The 23,394-nt window shown below is 47.2% G+C and overlaps 1 protein-coding gene across 2 annotated transcripts in view; it reads right to left on the bottom strand.

The window, feature by feature from the left end:
* Positions 1 to 2,976: 2,976 nt before the first annotated feature.
* The window catches only part of LOC138510879 (vomeronasal type-2 receptor 26-like), a 176,128-nt gene continuing 155,710 nt past the window's right edge, over positions 2,977 to 23,394 (bottom strand). For both annotated transcript variants that reach the window (XM_069626533.1, XM_069626534.1), the window contains 2 exons: positions 10,451 to 10,574; positions 2,977 to 4,896 (listed from right to left, as the gene is read on the bottom strand). In XM_069626533.1, the coding sequence (XP_069482634.1) occupies positions 3,992 to 4,896; positions 10,451 to 10,574 (1,029 nt within the window). In that variant the 3' untranslated portion in view covers positions 2,977 to 3,991. The remainder of the gene's footprint in view (positions 4,897 to 10,450; positions 10,575 to 23,394) is intronic.

Raw genomic sequence — 23,394 nt, 5'->3', positions numbered from 1 at the left:
CAACAACATTCATTCTCAGACACCACAACCTGCTTGCAACCCAAGCAACCAGGATTCACACAAATGTATCTTCGTTATCTTGTCCTCCGCAGACAGCCCCTTGGAGAATGTGACCGCCCAGATCAGCACACTCAACAATGCCCTTACTGATACCACCAAAACCCAGGCACTACTGAAACATTGACTCACAGGACCGGATTGACAGCAGGCATTTAATCTACAGGAAAGATGATATATGAAGAAAATCCCAGCAACACAAGGGGAACCCTCTGATCAAAACTTATGAGACTCATTGCTTCATGCACTACAAGTTACGACACACCATCCATCATGGATGAATCCAACAAGAGCAAGCAGAGTGCTCTTCTGACAGTGAAGCACAACATCAATCCGCTGCAAGAATCTGCAATGCCACAATCAACTGACAAATACAAAGCCATCAGCAGCTACTTCAAAGACAAGATTGGCACAATTAGGCAACATATTGGTATCTCCACACATGCCACAGACCTCCAACCCATACCTTCCCCCAATACATCAACTTGCAACAAATTCTGGGAAATCACCCCAGAAGACCTGACTCCAGAAGACCTGACCCATAGTCTTTCATCCTGCAAACACATCAAGTATAAATATGACACCACAACGCACCACAAAATATTACACCTTTGAAGTGACTTATGATGATCTGCCCATCCAGGACAAAGATATCCTTACTTACTCGTCCTACTGATGCTTTCAATACTGTTGACCATGAAGATCTTCTCAATATCCTCATCACACACATGGGATTTGAATGAACAGTGTTGCAGTAGTTCACCAAATACCAGTGTAACTGAGACTCACCCAGATGGGCCCAAACAGATTCCACCCCTGCACATTACCATTTGGAGTGCTGCAGCCTGTTATATTCATCCTAAACATGGAACCTCTGGGTGTAGCTCCTTGCCAATACCAACATCAAGATACATTAAATATGTAGATGAGACATAGTTTTAGCTAAGGATCAATTGTATTGACTGCCGCCATTAATTCAAGAACGTGCTGTGCCTCATCCAAGTCAGGATGCCATGAGTCTACCTCACGCTCAATCCTAAAAAGACCAAATTCAGTATCTTAGGGGATCCCACCAAGCATGTATAAGACCAGAAATGGCTGATAAGAAGCTGAACGGTATCACACATCAACTCCCACCAAGTGCAAAATCTCTCACCTTTAATTACTGACTGTGATCTTTTATTCAAAACACACTTTGCCCAGAAGATACATACAGCATTTTACCATGGTGTGCTTCTCTACAATATCAAGCATTTCCTTCTTGCCTTAATTCCAAAATCGTTTTACAAGCCTTGGTGAAATCCTATTCGGGCAGTGGCAAACTCCTACTAGCAGGAATCCCAGATGTCACTTTGGCTGCTCTGGAAGTCTGTCAGCATGCTTTAGCATGCCTTTCACAGGACTACAAAAATGCATCCGCATCACTCCTGACCTCAAGGAGTTACACTTGCTACCCCTTTAAGAGCACATCATGTATAGAATTGTCTTCATCACTAACAGAGTAATCACAACACAAACCAACATTCTACATTGTTGAGATACTCGCCATCTCCAGAAAGAAAGTGCACCAACAGAAGGCAAACAGTACTAGGCTGAAAACAAAGAACTGCAAGAGGGAATACAACCGGAAACAGGTTTTCCCTGCTTTACACCCTGTTTCTGGAAGAACTTATCAATGCAGATGAGAATGGCCCCTTCTAATATAAATGCTGGACGCTTCAAAGATCATCTCACAAATTGCTAATTACTGAATCATCTGTTAGGTCATCACCCTGGAGTCCCCAACCAGCTCGCTGAGAGGTTCAGCATCTCAAGAGGCCTACGATCCACCAGACGCAAGGACATGTGCAAACGTGAACTTTGCTGGTGCAGGAAACTCCAAAAGGCAGGGCTTCTCTGTTTACACACTCAGATTCTGGAACCTCTTTCACATTAAAACTTGTATCACCCACTCGCAGCTACATTTCAGAAAGGCACTCATGCCCATCCTCTTCAAGGAATGGCTCTCCCTTAACACTTAGGTCCAAACGCCTTCCACTCCCCACTTAACCGATACTGGGAAATTGATTCCCCCATGTTTTCTCCCCTGTTCCATGTAGATCTGTCTCAGCCAAATGACCTCCCCACCTCCATCTCCCATTGACCGCTCCTGCCTCTCCCATGTTCAAATCCCCAGTTCCTTGTATTTACCCCTTGCAATCTGCTTCCTTCACATGTACTTCTCCCCTATGGCGTGTAAAACAATCCATTGCGTCCCAAAGTCAGGTCTTCTCTCAATAAATACCCAAATAATAAAAAAGTTATTTCTCCTCTCCACACTATCATCTGCCTCAGCTACCCTTGCACTCAATTTATAACGTTGGGTGCAATCCCTTTTTACAGCAACCAGTTCCTTTCTGGCTGGCTTTGCTGTTTATAAATGCCATGCACACATACATGGATACATCAATCTGCACATATCCTTCACAAGCCACATAGCTGTAGTCACCAATGCACCCAACCTTCAGCCCAACTTCCTATGCAAGATAAGCCGCATCTTTGTCCCATGAAACGTACATAACACAGTTCAAGCACATATTCCTTCCAAACTGGACTACAGAAATGTCCTAAAAACTGGACTACTCAATAACCCCCATGCCCTCTCCAAGTTATACAGAACACAGAAACAAGAATAATTCTAAATCTGCCAAAATAATACATATTTCACACTAACTCACTCCCAGTTAGATCCAACGTTTAACAAAACTCCAAATAATCATGCAACAAGCCCCTGGCTGGCGGGCCATTATCGCATGCAGTAATGCCCCCAGGGCCCATAAGTACAACAAAGGATCAAGGGGCATTACCTTGTGTGGCAATGACCCGCAGGTGAGGGTCTTATTGCCATTAGTACCCCTGCCCGTTAGACCAGGGTGCTAATGGTGTTTCTTTCAGCTATGAGACGCATCTGCTTTCTCTTTCCGTGGCGGCCATAGTATACCATGGAAGGAGAGAAGGTACTACATTTAATCTTAAAAAGGCCTTAAAAAAAGCCTTAACAAAATGATAGAACACCAGTGCAAGGGACGCACAAGAACGTGTGCGGGCTTACTGTCTGGTAAGGCTCACAAACACACCAATTTGTGAGTTTGTTACACTAACAATAACCTGTGCTGGGTACTAATTGCTTTTAAAGGCCACTATAACATCTAAGCAGCTTTATGCCCCAAGATCCCTCAGAACCTTTATGACAAATTCATGTTCATCACCCACACAAACAAATGTGTGCCCTGCATATACCACTCGGCAACGTGATTTGCACACAAAAATAGGTCTTCGCCCATCATGCACCCGGAGACGGGAATGCCCTCTCACTCCACATCTGCACCACCTCTTTCCTTTGTACACACTCAAACGTACCTCTTCCCCCCATTTAATCAAGCTAAATATCCTCTTCCACCATAGTTTTGTCTAGTTTTGTCTATCCTGATCTTCTTATCCTGCAATGAAAGTGTGTAATTTCCTTTCTCCTCCATCCATCAAAGTGTGTAAAGAACTCCAAGATGCTCTTGTTAGGTCCAGCGCTGTATACACATTTAAATACATAAAAAGCAGGTGTTCCATTTGGTATTGCAGGTTCACTTTCAAGAACTTTCAAGAACAACGTTCCCATTTGAAACCCCCAAAATCTTCTCATTACAGTGTGGCCGAGCAGACTTGCATTGTATAAATCTCAGGATTGGTGAAAGTGTTTCTTCCTTGCAAACATTTGCTGAACCTCAATGTTCCTCTCACTTTGATGGTTAATTCACTCTTTTCAAACAGGTCCAATCTAATAAATTTTCCTAAGTCCAAAACCCCAATTAAGTGACGCAAGAGAACCTCTTTGTTTTTAGACAGATACATTTTACCTCTAGACACTACACAAATATAATCACAATATGATTTTCGGTCACTACAAGTTACTCTTCGAATTTCCATATTCTTTGGTGTTTATATCTGGTCTGATCAGAATGATGTAACATTTGGGTATGAAGATACAGCCAAGCAGCCCAGCACTGGAAGCCAAGATGGCAAAGATCTCCACAGCTACCATGTACCTGCCCTTAGTGCTGAGGTATGCTGGGATGAAAAATACCCAGACGCTGCAGAACGCCAGCATGCTGAATGTAATGAGCTTGGCCTCGTTGAATCTGTCAGGGAGGTTCCTGGCTAGGAAAGCCACCATGAAACTGGCAAAGGCCAGCAGTCCCATGTAACCAATCACAGCATAGAAGGCAGTGCTAGAGCCCTCGACACACTGCAGGATCATCTTCCCAGTTTCAGACTGCATGTCAGTGTGAGGGTGAGGTGGCGAGGTCAACAGCCAACAGAGACAAATGAGTACTTCTCCCAGAGTGCACAAGAGGACCGTGGAAGCAGACACCCGGGACCCCATCCATCTGCTCAATCTGCTCCCAGGCCTGGTGGCATTAAAGGCAATGACAACTGTGATTGTCTTTGATAATATACAAGACACAGCAATAGTGAAGATAATCCCAAATGCAGTTTGTTGGATAAGACAGGTCAATTTTGCAGGACGTCCAATGAATAAGAGGGAACAGAGAAATGTCAACATCAGGGAGATGAGCAATGTGTAGCTGAGATCCCTGTTGTTAGCCTTCACTATCGGCGTATCCCAGTATCGGAGAAAGATTCCAAGCACTCCGGCTGTTGTTGTAGACAAGATAACAGCTACAAAGGCCAAGCCCATGCCTAGGCTATCATGGTAGGAGAGGTAAACAATGACCTTGTTAATGCAGCCGTTCTTCCCTGTGTTGGACAACTGGTCCTCAGGACATTTCATGCAGTTTGCCATGTCTGCAAAAATAAAATAAAGATCTGATTACAGGAGGCAGAGTTTAACTGCAGCTGACATTGCTGGCTCTGTTTGCATTACAATACAGGTCCACAAGTGCTCCTGTCAGATAGCTCAGTGAGTTACACATTCACTGCAAAGACCTTTTGTATAAACTGAAGATTACAGTTAGTAGTTACTACTATTAAGGGAAGGCAGCATTAAAACACATTCTATTATTACCACTTGTATTGTGTCTGCCCAACCTGGGATTGAGGAGGCATTACCGGTGTGCATGAAGCAGCACATTTAAGAAGTAAAGAGGTGCCCCTCACAATAAAAGTGCATGTATACTTCAGTGTTACAGAATTATCATTTTCCATCATTTATCCATACATTTTCTTCTTCTTGTTTTTCGAGCCACCACACACAGCTTTACAGCTGCTTCCAAGAGCCAGGTTTTAGAGGAATGGAAGTGGAGGGAAGAATAGGTGAAATAAACAGGAACCAATAATTATCAAGTAATTGTAAGTGAAAATAAATTTGCGATCAATTTTCTGAGACTTCCTAGATGAACTCCCACCATTCCTGTCTTCCCAGAGGTCGATGGACTGGAGGATTGAGACACTATGTAAGTCCAAACCCTAACTATGTACAGATTGGCCATGGAAGATATTTTATTGCAGGATGGTGGTCCATCCTTACCTTGGATGAAATATCTAAAGGAAGCCTTCACTTTGTTAGACCATTGTGGCTGCTGGTCAGAACCTCAGCTCATCAGTAAGTACTCAACAAAAAGAAGCCCTTTTGCATGATGAAGTAGGTGCACTTCTTGCTGATATTTCAAGCAATGGGAGCGGAACGAGGTACTGGGAGCTAAAGTAGATCCTTGGTTATGAAAGTTACTTGGATATTGTATTCCCAAAATGTTCCAGGGAGTTATATCTTAAGCATCGCCTGGGTACGTTACCTTTGGCTGAATTACTGCTAAAGTGGAATTGTGTGATGTTTCCAACAAATGCTTTCATGTGAAAATGAAACCGAGAATGTACAGAATTTTCGTTGATTCTGCCATCTTTACCATGTTATTAGGAGAAAGTATCTTAAGCCGCTATTCAGGGGCAGAGCTGCCAGAACCACAAAGCAAGCGCTGGCACTGTATGTAAACGCGAAAGTGACCTTAAATTGCACTCATTTGTACATTATTTGGCGAGGGCATGGAGGGTGAGATTACGTTGCATTACTTAATGCAGTATTTCACATAAAAGTAGGGACGAGATTGTGTGTCATTTACTGAACCTGGTTTCTTTGAACTTAAGAGGCTGCCATTTTACTAGAATTACATTTTAATTGGGCGTAACATATTTAGTCATATTATGTACCTTTTAAGTCTGTGTTGTAGAAGATTTAGATGAATTCATCTGAATTTTTTATGGACACTTCTGATCTTTATCATTTTTATTAGTCGTGATTTTGTGAAGGGTATGTTTTGTAATTGTTTTGATAATTTATTATGACATGGAAAAGAGAAGGAAAACAAGTATCATTAATCAAGTAGTTTTAAGAAAGGTAAGCTAAGTAAAAAAGGTGAGGGTAAATAGTGATTGTATATTAATAGGGATATCTTTCTACAAATCTCCTAAGTGGAAGAACATGGTGTCCATAAAGTTAGATCAAAAATCTATCATTGGGTTGAGATTGGATAGCCTCAAATCACTCTTATGAGGGTATGGGTGGGTACCAAATTAAAATTAGACTTACACAACAAACACAATATGATACAACACGCAGAATATTCTCTGACCTCCAAATTCGCTTAAAGTAATGTACCTTGATTTAGCACTCATGTGCTTGCAAAGCATTTATAATAACAGTAATAGAAAACATACAAGAATAAGATGGTAAAGGCATAGGGCAATGGTTCCACTCACTCCAGTACACTTAGAATTGCCCTAAGTAGGATCCATGTCACTTAGGAAAGCAGGAGAAAACACTTTCAGTTACTTTTACACTATTATTTACTATAAAAATACAGAATTAACTGCCGCAATTTATTATATTATACATTCTATAAAGAAACAACACTTCAGTGCAACTTGTGGGACCGAGTAAATATGTCTCAGTTCAGGTAAGAACCTTTGTTAATATGTTTGAAGAAGTGTGAGAGCTTTCATGGGTCTCAAACAAGAACATCAGAAGAAACAACCAGCCACAGGTCCAGTGGGGGCTCTGAAAAGAGTTTGTAGTGATGAATTGGTACAGTCAGCAGTCATAGTTCAATATCAAAAAGACACAAAGATTGCACGCCTTGGGTGAGGGAGCAAGACGGTCAGATGGGAAGGGGCTAGGAGAGGGGAGGTGTGATGTTGGAAGCTGGGAGAAAGATGATGTGCCTTTTTTAAGAGTTCAGCATGAGGGAGCATAACCATCAATCTACAATCTACAATCTACATTGCAGTGAGTGGGAAAGGAGAACAAAACTTGATTGTCATCAGCAAGGTACTCAGTGATCCAGTTGAAGAGCACCTGCTCAAATGCACAAGTACAAGGAATGTGGAAGGGGAGAAACTGGGAAACAGGGTGCTGGGACGTTTGGCTCAGCAGAGGGTTTCTTTAATTGAATTGCGGATTATTTGAAGTGATTGTATGTGTGCTAATTGAAAAGGGGAGGTTGGGCAGAAGTAGTCAGACGTAGATGTGGTAGAGGAAGAATGGCAGTGGACAGAAGGACAGTGGACAGAAGGACAGAAGGATGGTTGCGGAGCGAGAAAGAGAAGGGCTGTGACATGCATTTTAGAGATATTAGAAGAAAAGTGTTCAGTAACGTCATTAGCAGAAAGGGCTGAAAGGATGGATACTGGCTTGGGTGGCTTGAGCAAAGAGCAGAGGGAAGAAGAAACCTTTCAGGGGTAACTGCAAAGGGACGGGATTAGGTTTGTGAAGGAGGAAGATTTGGCAGAGACCAGTGCAGCGGTCAGAGCAGCAAGTGATTTTTGGCAACCTAGGAGTATGGAAGGTGTTCCTAATTTGCACCTTCATCATAGGTCCCATTTCCTCTTGGATTTCAGAGTCTGAATTTCTGAGGTGATCTGAGACTGAGGATGGGGATGGGAAGGTGTTTATATGTGTGAGGGATAGTGTTGGTCAAATGAAGTCATGAGTGCATAGCTAATGTGAGAAAAAACATAGCGAATGGAAGAGGCATGACTCTGAATGGGAAAAGATACAGAAAATGGGTCATCACATCATTAAGGTAAGGTGACCTGCCTGAATTTCCTCTTAATCATTGAAGAGGGGAGATGAGTAGAAAGTGGAGGGACTGAGATGATAAATGAAATAATGGAGTGATCCGAGGGAGAGGGGTCAATTGAGAGGTTGGAGGAAGGGAGTGAATTAGCAAGAAAGACAAGGTCAAGAGAGATCCAACCAGAGTGGGTAGGCTGGGTAGACTGGTCATGCAGGAAAAAGAGGGAATGGCCAGGAAGGAGGGATTTAAGTTCAAGGCAGGTCTTCAGTGGGCATGGGAAGGTTAAAGTACCCCAGTATGACAATAGGGATTTCGGTAGGAAGTTATTCAAGGAGGAGGGTTCAGACCAGGAAAGAAGGAGTTGAGAGGATCAGTGGGAAGTTTCCTCTGTCTTTGATACAGTCAATCATACCATCCTGATTAACCGACTCTGCGAGAACCTGGGCATCGCAGATCAGGCTCTGGCGTGGCTGCCCTACTTCCTCACAGATCGACCCCCCCAGGTCCAACTTGGGTCCTTTATCTCCACCACCTTTCTCTCCACATGTGGTGTCCTCCAGGGCTCTATGCTCTCACTCTGGCTCTTCAATGTCTAATAGGCCCCTTTGGCTCACCTGATATTCAATTTCTCTTCTAACTTCCAGTGTTATGTGGCTGACACACACCTCTCTTTCAGGCTTCCCTCAGCCTTCTCTCCTTCCTGACTGTCAATCTGCGATTCAAGAATGATCGCCTCCAAAAATCTCTTCCTCAATGCCAGTAAGATTGAGATATGTCTCATTGGGGCTCCTTCACCCTCTTTCCCTCTCTCACTCTGGCTGCCATCCATGTGCCCTCTATCCTTGCCTTCCTCGGAGGCTAAAACCTTGGGGTCATCTTTGACTCCACCCTCTCCTGCTCTCCTCACATGACGGACCTTACCAACAAGGCCCACTTCCAGCTGCATTTCTCAGAGGTATTCTACATTTTTTCACCTTCGCCCAGAAGCTCACTGTCTCCAGAGCTCTGGTTCTCCAGGCTGGACTACTGCAACAGCCTCTTTCTCAATCTGCCAACTCTACTCTCCGCCCCTTTCAACTAATTCAGAACAGGACTGCAAGACTTATCCTTGGCCTCAAGCCCAGGGACCACATCTCACCAGCCCTGAAATCTCTGCACTGGCTACCAGTGTCTGCAAGGATCAAGTTCAAGACCCTTTGCATCATCCACAAAGCTTTCTGGGCCTGGGGCATGCACTGTATCCAACTCTCTCTCCATAAATACCTTTGTTCTTTAGCACTTCGCTTAGCTATCTCAAACTTTCTGGGGGTCATATGCTTCTCTAACCAGAGACTGGGGGGCAGGTCTCTTTCCTTTGCAGGTGCCTCCCTCTGGAACGGCCTTCCTACCCCTCTCAAACTTGAGACGGACCACCTGAAGTTCCAAAAGCTGCTCAAGACCTTACTTTTCTCCTCTGCCTTCTCTCTCCCTCTTACTTGCTAATCTTCCTGTCTGCCTGACCTGGTTTGTTGCTGGGTACCCTCAGAGTCTCACAGGCTACTAGGCCCCTCCATCACTAGTCTTCCTGCACTGTCTCTGGGCATACCACACACTTAGGGGCTGTAACTAACACCTATTGCCCCCTGCTTTTCATGCACTTACCCAGATCAACGCTGCCCTGGCTGCAATTACGCAGAGCCATGGTGTCCTGTTTGCACTTCCCCCTAGCCTCATCCCTGCACTTCCCCCTCTCCCTTTCCCCCCTTGCAATTTTGCTGTCGCACTTGCACGATCGGAATGACACAAGGGCTAGTAGTATCATTTGTCCTGTCTTCTTTTTGTCTCCCCTTCCTTGTTTTGTGGTGCCTAGAAACATTTGTGTATAGGCAAGTTAAAAATACCATATCATATTAATATAGAGCCATAACAGTGAGAGGAGTATGAGGGAGGAGTTTAATAGTGGCATATTCAAATGAGGAACAGTTGCTGTCATAGAGGGGACAGGGGGAGTGTTGAGGGCCATATTAATTAGGAACCCCACGCCACAGCACTTCCAAACAGGTCAGGGAGAGTGGGAGATGGTAGCAGAGTCAGTGTGGAAAGCTGCTAGTGTAGCAGAGACATGAGGGGAGATCCAGGTTTCTGTAATCACAAGAAGTGAAATTTGAGAGTGAGAAGTGGCCAGTGATTCCATCTTATTCAGAGAGTGGGTGCTCCTTCAAAGGGTCTTCACAGTTATAGAAAGCTTTAGTAAAAGTGTACACAGAGTATAACCTATAGGTTATTGACACACAGTGTGCGCATAGTATTGTGCCCTTCTGAACAATAACAGCTGCAAAGACATCACTCACCGGTGCTGTTTGAAAACTCTCCTTCGGCACACGGCACACAGTCAAAGCAGCAGGTGGGCATCTGCTTTATAGGAGCTTTTCTGTACCCTGGAAGACAGCTCTCACTGCAGACAGAGCGAGGAGCCTGGGTTGAAAAGGGAACATTAAAAACATTGGAAATAAGTGGGACACATTTTTAATAGAACAACGTAACCCATATGGATGTTCCGGAAAAAAGTTAGGCACTAGCAAATGATTAAACACTTGGTAATGCGTGAACATTCTCTTGTACTGGGCATGGGAAAGCCCAGCCTTTCTTATTGACTTGAAAGAAAGCTCAGTGCATTTGAATTAATGAAGATAGCCCACCCACCGACTCATGAATGAGACAATGACAATCAAGGTCTGCACTGAAAGTGGCAACATTTAGCCATTAAAGGGTACTAACGCTCCAGCTAGCTGCCATGTTATAGAGTATGGCCCTTATATTGTGTACGCTTATCTAAATCAGTTTTTCGTGATTTTTCGCTATATTAGAAAGAGATATCTCATGCTGCTATTCAAGTATAGATCATTTACATCTTTAAACAACGCATTAGCATTTTGCGTCAATTCAAAAGATGAACTGGCAGTGCATTCAGTTGTGAACTATCTGATAAACACATGGAGGGCAAGATTCTGTTCCATTACCCCCACACCACCAGGGGTGCGGATTGAGTGCCTATTCTGTGAATTTGTTTTCTTTGTATGCGAGAGTCAATGCTTTTATTTGCTTTAATTACTACTGATTCCTGTATTTGTATGCATATTCTGCAGTTAAGCGATGTTCAAAAAATGCCCAGAAAATGTCAAGACGAATTTCCTATGATGATGTTTTAGTCTTGCTTTTTAATAATTGATGATACATTTAATTCTGACTTTAGTAATGTTGGGATGAAAATGGGGCCATCCCACCCCCCTAGGCGCTTTCAAAGATGGTGAACACCATATAAGGCAATATAAAGTACAAGGGGAAGCGATCCACCCCATCAGGCAATATCTAGCATACCAGCAGTGCATAGCAGTATGCCCGTAGCACTAGAAAGGCCCACTGCTCGCGACTCCATTTTGTATTAGGCCAGAACAAGACCAGGCCGCAGGCCCCCTCTGCCTGCGCTCCCAAGTCACAGAGCTCCATTACTGAAGAATATGCTAGCCCCGCTCGAGCCTTGGTCCCCGGAAGTCCATTTCCCTCTCATCCCTTCAGTTTTGCAAATATTTAGTATCGCCTTCGGGAATGCGCCCAAAACAGACCGCGAGACAGTACCAGGCCCTACGCTGCGTCCATTTATCTCCACCAAACTACCATTGAGCCTCAAACCACCACCTCTCCAGGCCGGAGCTGTTCTCACACCACTGACTTGACCCCCACACCCTTTCATTCCTGATACTGTGCCAGACCCCCCTAACCTCCACAACCTGTCCACCAGCAATCGAAGCTCATGCCATCATATTTCTCTCCAGCAGCAACACACACCTTCCATGCTATGGGGCATTCAGAGGGGTAAATTCAATTTTAAACCCCTGAGGGGAGACCTTGGGTGCAGGGACTGCAGCATCAATGGAGCCTTGAATGTACGGGTCAGCATTCCCTTTCTCTGGCACACCTTTCCTGTGCTGCCTAGATGCTGCCTGCCATAATGAATGTATAGTCTGTTATAGTTGTTTAGTTTAGTTAGATACTGTGTAGTTCATCCAGGGCCTGATCAATGGCACCCAGGTTATCACAGAGGTGGTTGAGCATAATGGCATGGTTGACTGCGTGGAAGGCAGAGGAGAGATCGAGTAAGATGAGGACAGTGGGGAGATTAGAATCAGGGTTGTAGAGCAGGTCTTCACAGATGTTCAGGAGGGCCATTTCCTTTCTTCTGGCTGCTCTGAAGTCATAAAGGTGAGTCTGATACCCCTCTTTCCATTGCCCCAGTGTTCTGAAGTGAAAGCACAATTACACAATAGACAGATACCTATTACATTTGTTCCTTTCTAAAGTCATGAATCCACTGCATATACAGTACTTACAAAATTAATTTCAATGTTATTATTATCACATGTTGTATAACATTAAAAAGGCAGAGATTGCCACATACACAGTATTACACATTTTATAACAATTTGCCAATAACTAAAAAGCTATATAAATCTCAAAAAAAGGTGCACCAAGCACCAATTTGACAAAGGAGGGGAGGAGAATACTACAGGGTTTTATATTACTCTGACCACTTTGTTTGCATGAAAAAAAATAACACAATTAATTGGCATGGGTATTCTAGATGACTGTCTGCATGTTCCGGCGGTTAATTTATTCCAGACACTATCCCTAGTGTCTTTAAACTTTCTTTTCTTAGGCCATCTTCATGACAGAATTTCTTCAAAGTAAGTCGAAAACGACTTTGTACCCCAACAGTAGATTTGTACAAGCAATTTGTTGTCATCTGTAAGTTCTTTTTTTTCAAATTTGTAGCCCGCAATTTTACATACAGGACCATCAGATGAGAAAACACGGCACTGCTGCACAACCTCTTTAGCTGCTGTTGTCCACCAGGAGAAAGAATACTGGCTCAATGCTCATATGCAGTGCCCCCTTCACAGAGAGGACCACGTGTTTTCAATCGCGTGCAGTTTGACCTTTTGGCTGTCCCGGCAATTAAGCTGGCGAAGCAGAAAACATTACTCATTCATTCCGACGCTCGTCACAACTCTCAGCGGCAGTCTTGGTTCAAAACCGTCTTCTATGGGCATCCGCATTAACGCTGTGTTACTCCGCAAGCACGATAAAAAGGTTGGGAACTTTACCTGCTTTTGGTAATACTGCTCTGAAGTCAGACTGATGGTCATGAAGACAGCCAACAGAATCAGTGTGGAGGTTAAGCTGAGAGATGGCTAGCGTTTCCAGGAGTTTGCCCAGGAAAGGGGTGATGGAGATCGTGTGATAGTTAGTCAGGCAGGAGGGTTTGGCTGTGGGTTTTATGAGAAGATGGTGTACAAGAGAGTGCTTCAGAGGGTTGGGGAATGCTCCAGCAGTGAAGGAGTGATTGCAGAAGTCAGCCAGGGCAGGAGCAAGGGTGTCAATATTGCCCTTGATGGTTATGGACAAACAGGGAGGAACCTTTTTTTCCAAGATTTTCACAGATCAAACTTGTCTAGAAATCTTATTGTGGAAAACAGAGGAAAGAAAGAAAAAGAGGGAGTTTGGGCAGCTGAGGGGGGAGAGAGGGAGCAGAGTAAGAAGCGGGAAGAGGAGGAGAGTAGGAAAGGATGAGAGGGTGGACAGAATGTCCTGTTTTTTTAGATGAAATGAGAAGCCAGGGCCATCCAGAGGTCCTTGGAGGGCACAGGAGAGGTAGAGACGGAAGCAGGATTGGCCAGCTCCTTGCAGATATTAAAGAGTCTGGCCGAGTTGTTAGATGCTGTAGAAACGCGGGCTTGGATGCAGGCTCTTTTCTTAGTGTGGAACGACAGCCGATATTGCCTTTGGAGCTGGCGGCAGGCCAGTTTGTCAGTGGATGCACAAGATGCTTGCCATTTCCTCTCGACAACCCTACACTTGCATTTAAGTGTGACGATGTCAGAGTCATACCAAGAGCTGTAATTGGCTTTGGGCTTCAGGCGGATCCTCGTGACAAGGGCAAGAACATCAAGAGTGTCAGAGATAGCAGAGTGGAGCTTTGAAAGGGCAGTATCAGGATGAGAGTCAGCCAGAGGTGGAGGCAGAGGGGAGAAAGTGGCAGCGAAAGCCTCAACTGATACAATCTTCATGGGCTGGATGACCGAGAAGGTAGGTGACAGTGCTGGAGCTGGCTTGGCCTGCGGGGTAGAGAGGGAGAGGTGGGAGTAAAGGAGAAAGTGATCGCTCTTGGGGAGAGGAGTGGTGAGAGGGTTAGAGAGGGGGAGGTCAGAGGAGATGAGAACATCCAGAGTGTGCCCTGCAGAATGAGACGGGTCAGAGGGAAGAATAGAAAAAAAGGCTGAGATTGGGAAAGAGTCCAGAGGAGGGGCAGGAAGCATCTAGGTAGATGCTGAAACCTCCACGGAGGAGGAGTTTAGTGGTCGAGGGCAGGAGGGAGCAAGAGAGGTCGGTAGATAGTGGCCACAGTGAGAGAGTGGCCAGGAAAGAGAGAACACCCACAGACAAGGCATTCAAAGGAGGTATAGGCCTGCCTAGGAATGGTAGAGGCAGGAATCTAATCAGAGAAAATCAAGGCTACACCCCCACCAGTGTGGTTGCCTTTGGGAACAGAGAGGATCGTGTAGCTATCAGGGAGAAGAGTGTCAAAGCTTGTGACAGAGCTGGCTGTGAACCATGTCTCGGTGAGACCAAGTACATCAAGGTCATGTTCTTCCAGGAGATGGCAGATATCAAAGGAGTGTTTGACAGCTGAGCAAGAGTTAAGGGTGGCGAGGTGGAGAAGGTTGCCATCCTTGAAAGACTTCCTGGGAGGAGTACACATTAGATGTACTCCCTGCGGAGGTATAGGAGGAGCCCAAGAGAGGGCAGAGGAAGAAGGAGGAGAGGGCAGGGTGGCCAAGGAGGAGGAAGAGGGTGCCAGAGAAGAGGCATAGGGTTGGGGCAAGGAAGCCGAAGATTGGAGAGAAGAGATAGCGGGATATGAAAGGAATTTGATAAGGCATGGGAAACATCTGTCAAAGAGGAGGAGTTTGGTCTGAGGGACCAAGATGGTACCTTTCAGGTAAACATTAATGATGACTTTAGAGGAGTGGAAGGAGTAAAGGAGGGCCTCCCACTGGGTTTCACCGTTAATGGGAGAGGATCCGTAAGGCGAGAGCACAGAAAACATATGAAGAGTCCATAGGTCTGGGAAAGGAACAACAAAGAGTATGTCGGTGAGAGTCTGTCTGGAGGAAGCATTGGTGAGGGTATCAACGATGGGTAGGCCTGGCTTAGAGACCAGGATATCCTTTTTGAACTTCTTCCTACCAGACTTAGTGAGAAGGGAAGGGTAGTCGATAGAGAAGCAGTTGGAAAAGATAGGAGAGACAGAGACTACGGTAACTGAAGTGGAGGGGGGGGTGGGTGACAAATGAGGGAAGAAAGAAGAGGGAATGGATTTGAAAAGGGGGTTGAGGCAGAGGAGACAAGAGAGCTAGGGTGGGAAAGCATGCAGGTAAAGCACAGTGGTCACCTGGCACACCATAATTTGAAAAGTGTGGCAAGGCAGATGAAAGCAGTGGTCACAGGGCATATGGGCAGGCTAACACATGAACCAGCAAGGGCAGGCTAAATTTCATTTTCAAATACGGCAGGCTAACACATGGAAAAATCACAGGCAGGCTAAATTAGATTTTTCAGCAGGGCAGGTGAAACAATTAGTGACTGCTATGCTAGTTTAGTTGGAGTACAGAATGAGAAGGAGTGAGAGGTTGAACAGTCCAGGTTTGTAGGAAAGGATCGATGAGGGTACTTAAAGCAAATGAATTGCAGAGAAGTTTTAAATGGACCATTTCTTTCCGCGTGCCTCGATGACATGGACATTTCCTCAGCACTCATGTGAAGCATGGGAGGAGGTGTAGAAAAGGGCACCCAGGCCCGGCCAGGCAATGGACAGTGGAACAGACAGGGCCCTAGGTAGTGGGCCTTTGGCGATGGGGGCCAGTTAAAGCCTGCCGGTCCCCGATAGGCCATTTTCACAGTCTTAGTGTCCAACGGTATTTAAGGAGACTGGAAGCAGCCTTCAGAACAAGGCAATTGATGCAGCCATCTTGGAAATTGCCACAAGGATGGCAATGCAAAGCACAAAGGAATGCATCCTCACAGCACGCAAAGCCCCGGAGAGATGAAGGGCACCAGAAAAATTAATGCCGAGCAGCGCAGCGAAAATGTGCATCATTGAAAAGTGGTTTAACAAATTTAAAACACTTTTTTTTTTTCACTTATCAAGTAAACATTAATAAACATAATGTGGCACTATATGTTCAGGCTCCACAGATCCTCCTAACTCTCTACAGGATGGTTGGCGGCCCCAAAGAAATGACCCACAAACAGGTCTTCTCTTGTCATGCACCTGCTCTCTCGAACTCGAGCCCAGTGTTGGCTTGGAATGCCCCACAATTCTTCAGTTATGCAAATCTCTCAAAACATGGCTCTTTCAACACCTGAACAAGGACTAATTCCAATGGATGCCAATACTGATGCACAGAGCTCACAGTAATGCTCTGCTTTTAAAAGATGGCAGCCCAACAACGCTCCGCTGCTCTAGAGCTAGGTCTGAGCTTCAAACGATAAAAATAAGAAACATAAAAATACAGTAATTGAGTAGAGACTTGGAAGGCGTGAAAAACGGGAGGTGGGTGGAGCAACTGAGTGGCAGGGCCTGGACACATGACCAGCAGCCTACTCAATGCCATCTGTCTGCAGCTGGCATACATTCCTAGAGTAGAGGATTCAAAGGCAAGAAAACTGGAAGTGGGTGGGGCAACTGAGTGGCAGGGCGTGGTCACTTGACCAGCAGCCTATTCAAAGCTGTCTCCCACTACAAGCACCTATCCAATGCAGACCAGTCTTTAGTTTGCCAAAGCATTTGGCTTGTGGCCAAGAAGATGGCGTAACATAGCAATTGCACGGTTTATAGTCATAAAGTCGAATGTAATAATGTCGAAAGTCATAGGCCCTCATTACGACCCTGGCGGAAAGGGGAAAACGATGGCGGAAATGCAATACCGCCATCGAAAAGCGCTCGGTGCGACTATGACCCGTCACCGCAAAGTACGAAGCCATTAGCGACACCGTAGTGAACGCCAACGCTAACTGCACTAAGCACGCGCGCGCGCACCATGCCAAACCGCAAACACCACCATGGTGCAACGGTACGCCAATTCCGACCCTAGCGGACATGTACCTAACGCCATCAGGCATGGCGGAATGGACCATTCCGCCATGGCGAGAAATACGGCATCGTGAACCAACCGTAAATGGCCCACTGAGTGCCTGTACTCCACTCCCTGGCCACATTGCACAACTCCTGGCAGGCGCAATGTACTCACACCATGCAACCAGTGAAATCTACAATTCACCCATGCATGCCAACGTAGAAATGCATGCAGGTGTTCGAAGCGCCCCGTGAGTGGGCATCCATGTACGGCATTTCACCATAGCCGTACTGATGCAGCACAGGCATGTGAAGGTACAAGACATCAAAATGGAAATCAAGAACACATGACACAAAACAACAGTAGTCCCCCATCGCTTGCCACCAGCGCAAGGCAACATCCAAAACAGCATCCTGAGGGGGATTGCACCAGACCTGTACTCTTGCCAGTAAACAAACCAACCATCAGCAGAAGCATGTACCACACAAGTTGGCAGAGTGACTGAGCAGCCAGGCACATCCCAAGAGGGGCCGATGGGAGCTGCAGGGCACAGATGGCATGAATACAGAAGCTATTCCAATGGACATGACCCCAGTCCCCCTCCAACAAACGCACGCAAACACAGGCACCTGTGACCAGCCACATTCTGAACATCCCATCATACCATCAATCGACCTGGCTGACAGGCACCAGTCGGCCAAAAGCCAATCCCCCGCCCCTGAACAGCACATCATGTAAACAGTCACAATGGCAGCCCCTATCCGTGACCACACTGTGCTACGTAGGCAAAAGCGGCCAGTACTGTACCACACAACTCAACTCAGAAGGCGGAACACAATGCAGATCATCTCGCAATACATACCGCCACAAATCGAAAATCGCCACATCACCTGCAAAGAATAACGCAACACGCCAAATATCGGAATACAATTTAAATGCACATCCAAATGACAAAGGCCTCACAGCAATTTGTAAAATAACACCAAAACATCCATCATCACCGAGGGCTGCATCTGCAATAATTGACCAGCTTCCACTTGTGTGACGCCCTGTACCATCATGGCACACAGGGCCAACATCAACGTTCCAAAAGGCAACATGGAAGCGGCAAGAACCGCAGGTCCGTCCCATGAGGCAGGCACTAGTCCAGCTGAAAGGCCGAAATGTTGCACCTAGCCACCAGAACAGCGTAAGGGCATGTGGCCCATTGGCGATCGTCCCATAAGATCGTAATGCTGCTCCACTGATTCACCCGAAGCTGCAGGTGTCGAGAGTAAAAACCATCTGGAGGAGTGGCGTACAGATGGCATCTGCAATAGGGCAGGAGATACCTGTCACCAAAATGAAACACAAATTAACCGATTGCACTACATGACACATGATGCATCACTATCTTCATTCAACACACCAAATCCACACCCATATGCATGCTAGCCCACTCCAAAGGAATATACACACCCCTAAATCAGTATCGATACATAACGAAACCAATCGAGGTTAATACACCATTGGCAACGTCGGTTACTGTGCATGCGTCCGTCAAGATAGAACCCATGACATGGGATTAGTAACGTGCCTAGACACAAGTGTATGAAGGCGCGTCGAGACAGGGAGGATCCGACAAGGGCAGATAGACGTAAGTCCCACTATGGCAGCCTTGCATCACATAGCGCAGGGGAAGGGGATTGAATCAAAAAACACATGTACATGGCAGACCCTAAATGGAATCATCTGTCCATGCATCCATTCATCATTCCCTCATCCCGCAATGAAAACGCATGAACATTCACTCACATAATATGTGAAACTTCCATCGCGTCTGTGCGTAATGCAGTCTGCAAAAACCACTGTGCTCCTGGCCGGATCTGTAGTGTCGTGAAGCTAGATGGACTTGGGAACGTCCTGCCTTATCGTCCACTACGCTATTGCGCATCCCATTCAATTCATGTCATTCATTGCTTGCTCGTTATGGGCCCTGTCCCAAGGACATTCAACAATAGAACGTTACATTTCCAGGCAGACCTGTGGGCGTCTCCTCACCGCTACTTCGCAACCAAAAATCCTGGCCTTCGAATTCCTCACTTGCAACATTACGTCGAAAAGGCTTCTGTGAACGCTTGCATTCACAATTACATCAATGTAGTGCGGCTGTGTGTCATAATGCTAACTGGCTGCAATCACAAATGGGACGCCACGCCCGTCGGTGAAGTACGATACTGTGCTGCATGAGGGTCGGCCATCGATCGAGCCCTACATACCACTGACTCTTCACAGGTATGTAAGCGGCTGCAATCATAGCATGTGTAACAATGGGAGCATAGCATGAAAATCAGTCAAAGTACATCACACTGCCATCGGGATTTGATACATGATTCCAATCCCAAGATGCCATGCGGCCAAATGCAGCCTTACGTGCGGGACGTGCTCGGCCAGAAGGGATTGCATCTGCCACAGATTCATTCAATCAGCACAGGTGGAGGCCATACAGGCCGACAGCACATATATAGCAGACCCAAACCCCTCCCACAACCACTCCCACTCCAAAATGCTACCGGCAGGACTAGCGATGTTGGGCCTGGGGCACCAGATAGCACTGCAAGTGCTACAACTACAAGAAGACGACGAACAACAACAGGTACAACAACCGGGCGCACAGGGGAGACGGAGGAGAAGGAGGAGGAGGAGGGCAAGGCAGGGTCAGCAAGGCCCACAAGCACTGCCACTACCACCACGCAGGCGGCCCGCAATCCCACGCCTCCGAGCTGATCCGTTCAACCTCACTGCTGAGCAGATCCACACCCTCTACCGTTTGGACCGGGACACCATAATCGCCATTGTGGACATGACACATGCTGACCTCGTGAGCATGATAGATAGCCCAACCGCCATCCCACCCCTACTGAAGGTGGTGTCTGTACTCCACTTCCTGGCCACAGGCACCTACCAGCACACAGTGGGACAGTTGCATGGCATTTCACAGCCACTGTTCTCACGGACACTCTCCCAAGTGCACGATGCCCTCCTGAAGCACGCCGACGACCACATCACACTACCACGCACGTACCAGGAGATTACCAACGCAAAGGTGGGATTCCATGCACTTGGCGGCATCCCGGGTTGCATTGGTGCCATCGACTGCACCCATGTTGAATTGGTTGTCCCACATGCCATGGAGGTCCAGTACCGCAACCGGAAACAATTTCATTCAATCAATGTGCAAATGGTGTGTGACTCCAACAAGATCTTTACGCATTGTTGTGCCAGATTTCCAGGATCTACCCATGATTCTATGGTCCTGAGGAACACAAGAATACCACGCTACATGGAGCGACACGCAGGGCACAGATCCTGGCTACTCGGTGAGTCTCATTCCATGCATGACATCGTGGCCCATTTGATGCGTCAATGACCTTGCAGGAGGGGGGGGGGGCTACTTAGCACTATCATTCCACTGACACCCTTTATTCGTCCCATACAGGTGATGCCGGGTATCCACTGAAGAGATGGCTCCTTACACCAATCCGGAACCCACAGAACCAGCATGAGGAGGACTACAACCATGCCCACTCACGTAGCCGTGTGGTCATTGAACAGGCATTCGGCCTACTGAAGGCTCGTTTCCGCAGCCTCAGCAGGTCTGGCGGGGCACTCATGTACAGCCATGAGAGGGTTTCTAAGATGGTCATGGCATGTGTCATGCTGCACAACATGTGCATACGTAGGAATGTGCCCATGCCCCCTGACGCTGTACTGCATGCACCTGAAGATGATGATGATGAGGGTGGGGATGTGGAGGCACCCCAGGGAGTCCATGAGGCACAGGATGCACGTGCAATCCGACAGAGCATCATAGATGCATGCTTCTAGCAACCACGCATGGTGCCTATTACACGGAAAGGGGACCTGTGGCACTGTGTGTGTGTAGTACAGGCACATAGTGGACTGTACGCCTATGAAGGCCTCGTACGCAAATATCAATGTCCACACATGTCATTGGATGATAATGAAGTGCTGTATTGTTAATGTGATTTGATTCATACACCCTATGGACCCGCCACCCAGTGAAGCCCAACACACCCCCTCCACCCTACTTCCTCCCCCCCCAACACCAGTGTCCAGATATGCATGCTGCCCGTGGGTAGACGCTATTGCAAGCCCCCTCTACGGGTATCAGGGGCACCCCTGCCCGTGGAGCGCAGGTTCCTGCCAGATCTGCGTTGGGGGCTGCCCTGGACGGAACTTGCCACGGATGACGTCTCTGCCTGCTCGCGTCCATGCATGTCTCTGAGGGTTTGTGAGAGCTCCGAGAGCACACGGCGCACAGCAGCAAGTTCAGCACAAACGTCTTTGGACGTCGCATGCAGTTCCCCCCTCAGGCTCTCGGTGCTTCTCTCCATTTGTGCTCTCAGGCTCTCGGTGCTTCTCTCCATTTCTCCCCTGAGGCTCTCACTACTTTTCTCTATTTGTGCCCTGAGTGTCTCGGTGGATGTATCCATGGCTGCCCTGGAACCCCCGCATTCATTTGCATGGTCCTTGAGTAGCGTGGACGCTTCCTGCTGTTGCTCGATCAGCAGGTCGAGGGACTGTTGCCTCTGCTGGGCCATGGACATTTGCGGTGGTGTGACAGGGGGGCTGCTCAACACATGTTGCCTTGGCACAGGACTTGTGGGGGTTGGCCAGTCGTCGTCTTCAGGGTGCCCCTGCGTGGTTTCGTCATGGTGTAGGGGATGGAACATGCAGGGGGATTGGGAAAGGTCATGGATGGTACCTACGTCGCCAGCACTGTTTTCCGTGTCGGAGCATGCTGGCATGACAGCTGTGTCACCTATGGTGCTGCTACCACCAGAGGCAGTGCCATCAGATACGTTCTTTGGGGGGACCTGTGGTGCTGGGGTTGTGGACTTGCTGGCTGCTGGGGTGCCTGTTGCAGTCCCCTCCAGTGTGCTGGCACTTGATTCCTGCTGCTGCCGTGTCTTGATCCTTGCACCTGAGGTGGAGGCTCTTGGGACGTTGGTCCTGGCCCTCTTTGCAGGCGTGCTGGTAGGGGTGTCCTGCAGCTCGTCGTTGGTATCGGACCCTGTGGTGGAGTAAAGAGGGGCGAGCGTTAGTTATGGGTCTGTCGGATTTGGAATGGCAACGTATCAAATGCATTGGGGTGGTACATGAGGCTGATATGGGACTGGGCCTTGGAGGTGGTCTCATTTTCGTGTGGATTGAGGATGCATTCATTTGGCTGCCTGCAGTTAGGGGGTGCATGCTGCACATGTAGGGGTTGTTTATGGCATCTTGATTAATTTGTTTATTCATTCTGACTTTTAGAGGGCGCTGTCAGGGCAAAGTATGTATTGCACTATGGGGTCACATGGTACTGCACATGTTCGTGGTTTGTGGATTTCGCATTGTTTCTCTTGGCAAACCTACCTGATTCTCCGGATGTCGGCACTCCTTTCTCCATCCCTCCGACTCCCTCTATGCTCTCCATTCCTATGGTGGAGGCGCAGATCTCCTCCCAGGGGGTCAACTTGATGGGCGACTCTGATCCCCCCCCGGTAGCTGTGGCGATGTTCCTGTTCGCAGAAAGTATGCTGCGTACGCGGATCCGCAGGTCGTCCCACCGCTTGCGACATTGCTGTGGCGTGCGGGGTGTTGTCCCCACCGCACTTACGCGCTGTGCCACAAGGGCCCATATGGCCTTCTTGTTGGCAAGGGCCGTCCTGGTCATTTGACTGGAGAAGACGACGGCGGCATTTTCCTGCAGGGTCTCGGTCAGCACGGTCAGTTCCTCTCGGGAGAAGTGGACCTGCCGCTTGCGATCACACGCTTTCTTGGCTACCTTTCCCATATTTATTTTTTTAACTGGGGTTGCTAACGGGTTGGGATGTGTGTCAGGGTCGGATTTTTAATGGTTGTGTTGGGATTCGGATTTTATAGTTGTGCGGCGTGCTGTTTCCCGTTCCGGCCACATGCTTTTACTTCCGTTTCCGTATATTTACGGTGCCCGTAATTTGCGGTGCCCGCTCATTACGGTGCCCGCTCATTACGGTGACCGCTAAGATGGGTGGCGGTATTGCACCTGGTGCAGCGTACGGCGGCGGTAAGGG

This window comes from Ambystoma mexicanum, chromosome 6p, assembly GCF_040938575.1.
Source record: "Ambystoma mexicanum isolate Mex_15411 chromosome 6p, UKY_AmexF1_1, whole genome shotgun sequence".
Taxonomy (NCBI): Eukaryota; Metazoa; Chordata; class Amphibia; order Caudata; family Ambystomatidae; genus Ambystoma; species Ambystoma mexicanum.
This window is presented reverse-complemented; position numbering and strand designations above follow the sequence as displayed.